This window comes from Rhodamnia argentea, chromosome 5 (assembly GCF_020921035.1).
Source record: "Rhodamnia argentea isolate NSW1041297 chromosome 5, ASM2092103v1, whole genome shotgun sequence".
In the NCBI taxonomy this organism is placed as follows: Eukaryota; Viridiplantae; Streptophyta; class Magnoliopsida; order Myrtales; family Myrtaceae; genus Rhodamnia; species Rhodamnia argentea.
In genome coordinates this window covers 18,494,354-18,499,877 of record NC_063154.1, presented here as the reverse complement: position 1 = coordinate 18,499,877, position 5,524 = coordinate 18,494,354, and the positions used below count along the sequence as shown (strand labels likewise).

Sequence of the window (5,524 nt, the reverse complement as noted above, 5' to 3'; positions counted from 1 at the left end):
ACAAGTACTCGCAGAAGCCGCACTAAGTTGAAATTTGTATCGTAAAATTGCAACATGTAGATGATAACTGATCGAATAAGTCTAACAAGGACTTGTTCCTCACTCTTACATTTAAAACCTGTGAAACTCAACATCATCAAAACTACATACCTCAAAATTGCTACGCTCATCAAGAGAAATGTATACCAGCCTTGTTAAACAAGGAGAGCAGGTACAAGAACTCCTGCTGCGTAAGCTTGGATGATCTCTTCTCTTCGAAATCCCCCTCCTTCAACACATTCAAAACTTTCTCCTTAAATTCAGACACTTCCCCTCCGTCGCCATCCTCTAACTCCATCTCGTCGTCTCCACCGTCATCGACCTCCATCCTCAAGTCATCCCCATTATCTCCAAAATCCGAACCATCCATTCTAACAATCGAATCCACTGATAAATTGCTCTGCGATTGATGTAATGCCTGGAGAGTCTTATAATTCTTCTCCATCACAGAAAGAACTGTTTTCTGCCTGAAAATGGAACCAAGTGTTTTGTTCTTGCGATTGAAACATATACGCATCAACCCATCAAACTCTCTCACGAGATTCGTGTCAGGAGCTGGTTTTCGTGGCTCTATCCTAACCACGGACGAGTCCACTTTCGGGGGTGGCCGGAAGTTGTTCTTTCCGACTTTGAGGAGATGCGAGACTCGAGCACGCAGTTGGGTGTTTGCCGACAGGCGGCAATAAAGATTATCACCAGGTTGAGCGACCAGTCTCATCGCGAATTCCCTCTGAAACATAATCACCGCACACCTGAAGGGCGGTTGGTGGTTCAATAACTTGAATGTGAGGGGAGAGGATATCTGGTAGGGAATGTTGGCCACACATATGTCAAAGTAGGGTAGATCAGTCTTCAACACATCGCCCTGGATAACCTGTGTATACGAAATTTGAAGAGAGAAACTTCGATCATCTCCAACAGCCTTTCAAAGATAAATTACAATGACCTTTAAAGGAAGACGAAGCAATCAAAGAGCAGCCTCACGATTTCCACCGCTTAATGAAGCAGAACGAGCATCCAATCAAGAGAGCGAGATACGCGATTTTCAGGGGGAAGAACACTAATTCAACTTTTGCAAATCAACTCGCGAACAGTACACAAGCCGACAAAGAAACGATCACAGTGAATTCACGGCACAAAGGCGCTTCTCTTCACCGGAATCAAAATTGAGAAGACAAGTTCGAAGTTTCAATTCAATTACCTTCAGACGGTGCGAGTAAGGGGTGCCCTGAAACCGGCGCTGGAGCTCGAGAACCATGCGGGGGTCCAGCTCGACGGCGACGACGGACTTCCCGGCGTCGAGGAGCTTCTTGGTGAGGTTACCGGTACCGGGACCGATCTCGAGGATGACGTCGGTGGTCTTGATCCCCGATTTCTGGACGATGGAGTCGACCAAGAGCGGGTTCTTGAGGATGTGCTGGCCCTTCGATTTGTGGAAGGAGATGCCTCCTTGGTACGGCGCGGCAGCGGCCTTGGCCTTGGGCTTGTCCTTCTTCAACTTACCCCCCGCCATTGCTGGTGGAGCGAGGTCTCGAGAGCTAGGGTTTTGATGGGGATGACGATGATAGTGGGAAGAGTTTAGGGTTGGTGACTGCGCGCCGCTTCGCCGCCGCCCTTCGCTATTCTGCCTTAATCCGTGAATATATTTATTTTTGTTTAATATATAATTAATGGAATTTTTTATATATACATCTTAAATATTTTTTTGGTCAAAATATATTTTTAATTTAGTTGAATTGATATATGTTTTGTTCAATAAAAGCAATATTTGGTTAGGTTTAGTAGTAAATAATTTATTTAACATTACTTTCAATTAAACAAATTTACTACATGTCTTATCTCTAACTCTCTTTTCTCTGACTCTTGCTCTGCATCTTTGTAGAGTACAAGAATAAAACCCCGCACCTATGACCTTTTTATGTTGTGTTTACTCTCTGGTGTTTCTCAATTCAATTAAACAATAGAAGTGCATCTTAATGTTAGTATTTAAGCATAAAAATTACAATGCATATACAATACATTATTCATCAAGTATATGTTTAAAGGACAAGATGAATGAGAAGAAGTAAAATAATTATGTGAATTTTACCGCTACACATATTAAACCTATCACTCACATGACGAGCTTTAAATTAAAAAATTGCAACTTCGACGTAATATTTTCTTTTGAGTGATCTTGAAATATATTAAAAAAAATGCCCCGATCGATTTCACCTTTGAGAAAGAAGAAAATGCACATGATTAAATATAAAAAAAGGAGGTCTTTTGGCACCCAAATTTGCCTTCATCAATATAATATGATTAACAATAAAAACCTTTTGTTTCCCACATGATACATTATATTGATTTTTGCTTTTGAAATAACTGGTACATTTATATCAATTCAACACAGTGCTTTCATATGAAAAACCTTGCTTTTGCTTAAAATAGAAATAACAGTTTTTTTTATTTATTTATGAAGGGTACCCAACAGCCTCTTATTTGATCTGAAACACTTTAAATTTTAACAAATTGACATATAGAATTACAAAAAGTTTCGAGATGAGACTTAAGGCTCCGTCTCTTGTGGCAAAAATATTTTCATCATTCTCCGGCGTTTGGATCGCTTAGAAAAATGAGTAAACGTAGAATGTTTTTCTAGTGAGCGAAAAACTTTTTCCTACCCAAGCTTAAATTCAGAAAAATGATTTTCTCTTTAAAAATCGAAAATCACTTCACAAAATATAACTAACTATCGATGTTTGGACCAGAAACTCTACGCTTGGGCATGGGAACCCCAGCCCTTGGTCTAAATCCCTTGGCAACGGGGTCAAGTCCCTAGTGCTAGGGACCCGGCCCTAGAGACTTGACCCCGATCCGCGACGTCCAAGACCCCTCCCGCCGCGACCGGGTCCATTGAGGCTAGGCCCGATACATCGGTGCTCGTGCTCATGCCCGAGACGTCGGGCTCGGTAATATCAAGGCCGAGAATGTGTCCATCGATGCCAAAAAATCCTAATAAAAAAATTCCAAAATTTTGAATCTTTTTTTATTTCTTTTTACTTTTATTTCTTTGTCTTTTTTCTTCTTCCTCCACTGGTCGTTGGACCTTGATGATCAACCACAAGCATAGGTCGACAAGGCTCCAACTCGCCAAGCTAGAGCTCCTCGGGATATAGTGATATCATTCCTTGCTAGCCCTTTCTTGTTGCCTTTGCCATCCGTCACCGAGGCCCGACGATCGGTGTAGAAAGAAAAAGAAAAAGAAAAAGAAAAATATTAAAAAATTCATTATGTTTAAAAAAAATTACAAAAATTGCTTGCGTTAGTGCGACCATGCCACGTAGAATAGTTCACGTTCCCGTTGGCAATTTCCAACCAATGAGATTTTCCTTACCGAGCGACATAAAATATTTTCTAATTCATTTTTAGGTTTCAACTAAACATGAAAAAATATTGTCATTTTCCTAGAAACGACTTTACTGAAAATATTTTTCCACAAATGTCACATTTTTCACGAAACAAATGTAGCTTAAATGAAAGCAGTAGAACCATACATGCTTGTTTAATGGAATTGGATGATATTGATTAGAAAGACAGGGTTAACGCGGCTAGACTCGAGACAGTTTTTCTTAATTTTCTAAAGTGTAAGATATTTTTGTAATCTTTGAATTTTGCGGGGAAAGTCGTAAGTGGAAATGTCCTTTAACAATTTTCGCAGCAATCGCTAATTTACGACATGAGTACATAAGTTAGTTGGTATATGATCCAGAATCGGTTGTCCAAACTTGATCTTTTCTACCTCCTTGTTGATTTGTTTCCACGCTTATGTTGGTTATTAGATTTTATCTAGGACTTTTGGTATTGTCGCTTGATTTAATTTACTTACTTACAGTTATTGGAATAAAACAATATCAACGTCAAAATTAGTATACAACATTCATTTTAGTGCCAATCTTCTCCGAAAATCATTTAAATGGCATGACTTTCGGACAAGATTGCTTAAGTGATTCCGACCACCTTATTTGTCCAGATATTTGACATGGCATCGCCTAATGGGACGTTTTAAGCACTAAGGAGATCATTTGTAAAGTTTAGATACTCAACCGATCACTTGAATTCGGTCCAAAAAAAAAAAAAAAAAAACCGATCACTTGAAGTTTTGGCAGTAAACATTTTAATATGGGGTGTCATAAAATTTGGCTTATTTCAAATTTTTTTACCTTATATTGGGATGTTACAATGACAAAGAGACGATGTTTCTAATTTGGATGGCGAAATCAATCAAATAGTCATTTTGCCTTTACAAGGATTATTCATTTGATATATGTAAATTTCATGGAATGTAGGGGACTACATCAGTCCCAATTCAATTTAGGAATCGAACCGAACCGAATGGAACCGATCGGTTTTGCATAATTGGTCCAGATAAGATGTTGACACCTAATTTCGTTGGTCCTCATGCGAATTTAATTTATTTTTTCCTTGAGCCTTAAGATAAGAAAAATGCTAAAATTGGAATTTTCCTATTTCTTGTTTTGTTGCAAAATTTGAAAAATGCAAATCGAGATTAAATTAATATTAAAAAAGGGAGAAAGAAAAAATCGTAATCGGATGGGGACAGGTCGGCCTGGATCCGCGCGGGTGACCTGGCCCGCATCCTTCTTCTCTCGCACGAATGGGCCTGCGAAGGTAGGCCCGCTTTTCTTGTTTTCCCCACCGGTGGGCTGAGTGTAGGCCCACCTCCTCCTTTCTTCCCGTGTGCGCGCATGGCCCACAGGCCCAGGCCATCTGCCCCTTCTTCCTCCTCTCTCTCTCTCTCTCTCTCTCTCTTACCCTCACGATGCAGACGATCCCTCACCGGCGAGTTTCAGTTGTAGTCGACTCCCCGCCGTGCTTTTTTTCCACGGCCAAGAAACCTCAAAGCCAGATATTTTTGTGGGCGAAGGTTGGAGACAAAGAAAGGGAGTCTTTCAGGTGAACAAAACATGTGATTGCTCAATAAGCCGACGCATTAAACAAAACATCTTCCTGGTCTCTCTCTCTCTCTCTCTCTCTCACCGGCGAGCTTCAGTTGGAGTCGACTCCCCGCCGTACGTTTTTTCCACGGCCAACAAGCCCCGAAGCCAGATATTTTTTGCGGGCTATATAAGGGTGAAGGTCGGAGAGAGACAGGGAGTCTTTCCGGTGAACAAAATATGTGATTGCTCAATAAGCTGACGCATGTGTAACAACGTTAATATGTTATGCACGTGATTGATCATAACTATGTGCCATTCACGTGTCAGTTCTCAATCATGCGTTAGGCACGTGCTTATCAATGACCGAATTATGTTCGGTGTCAACAAATTGGTAATGTCCAATATATGGTGTTTGTTTATAAAATATGTGAGAAAACATTTAATAAGTCAATTGTTCTTATTGACAAGCACAATCCATCGATCGTGGTAGCTCGGTATAAAAGAGTCGGTCACAATCAAGCAATGTTGTGAAAGAAACGGTGGCT

The 5,524-nt window shown here is 40.4% G+C and overlaps 1 protein-coding gene across 1 annotated transcript; it reads right to left on the bottom strand.

The window, feature by feature from the left end:
* Positions 1-1,679, bottom strand: LOC115750654 (ribosomal RNA small subunit methyltransferase). The gene is made up of 2 exons (XM_030688153.2): positions 1,241-1,679; positions 1-913 (listed from the first exon to the last, which is right to left on the bottom strand). Exons 1-2 carry the CDS (start codon positions 1,550-1,552, stop codon positions 170-172), a joined length of 1,056 nt encoding a protein of 351 aa, XP_030544013.1. The 5' UTR covers positions 1,553-1,679; the 3' UTR covers positions 1-169.
* Between the last annotated feature and the right edge of the window lie 3,845 nt (positions 1,680-5,524).

What these genes read in the sequence shown, in the direction of transcription:
- LOC115750654 (XM_030688153.2), bottom strand. Translation starts at nt 1,552, where the DNA reads ATGGCGGGGGGTAAGTTGAAGAAGGACAAGCCCAAGGCCAAGGCCGCT. An exon ending in CTTACTCGCACCGTCTGAAG is followed by an intron (nt 914 to 1,240) that starts GTAATTGAATTG and finishes TCGTATACACAG; the next exon opens with GTTATCCAGGGCGATGTGTT.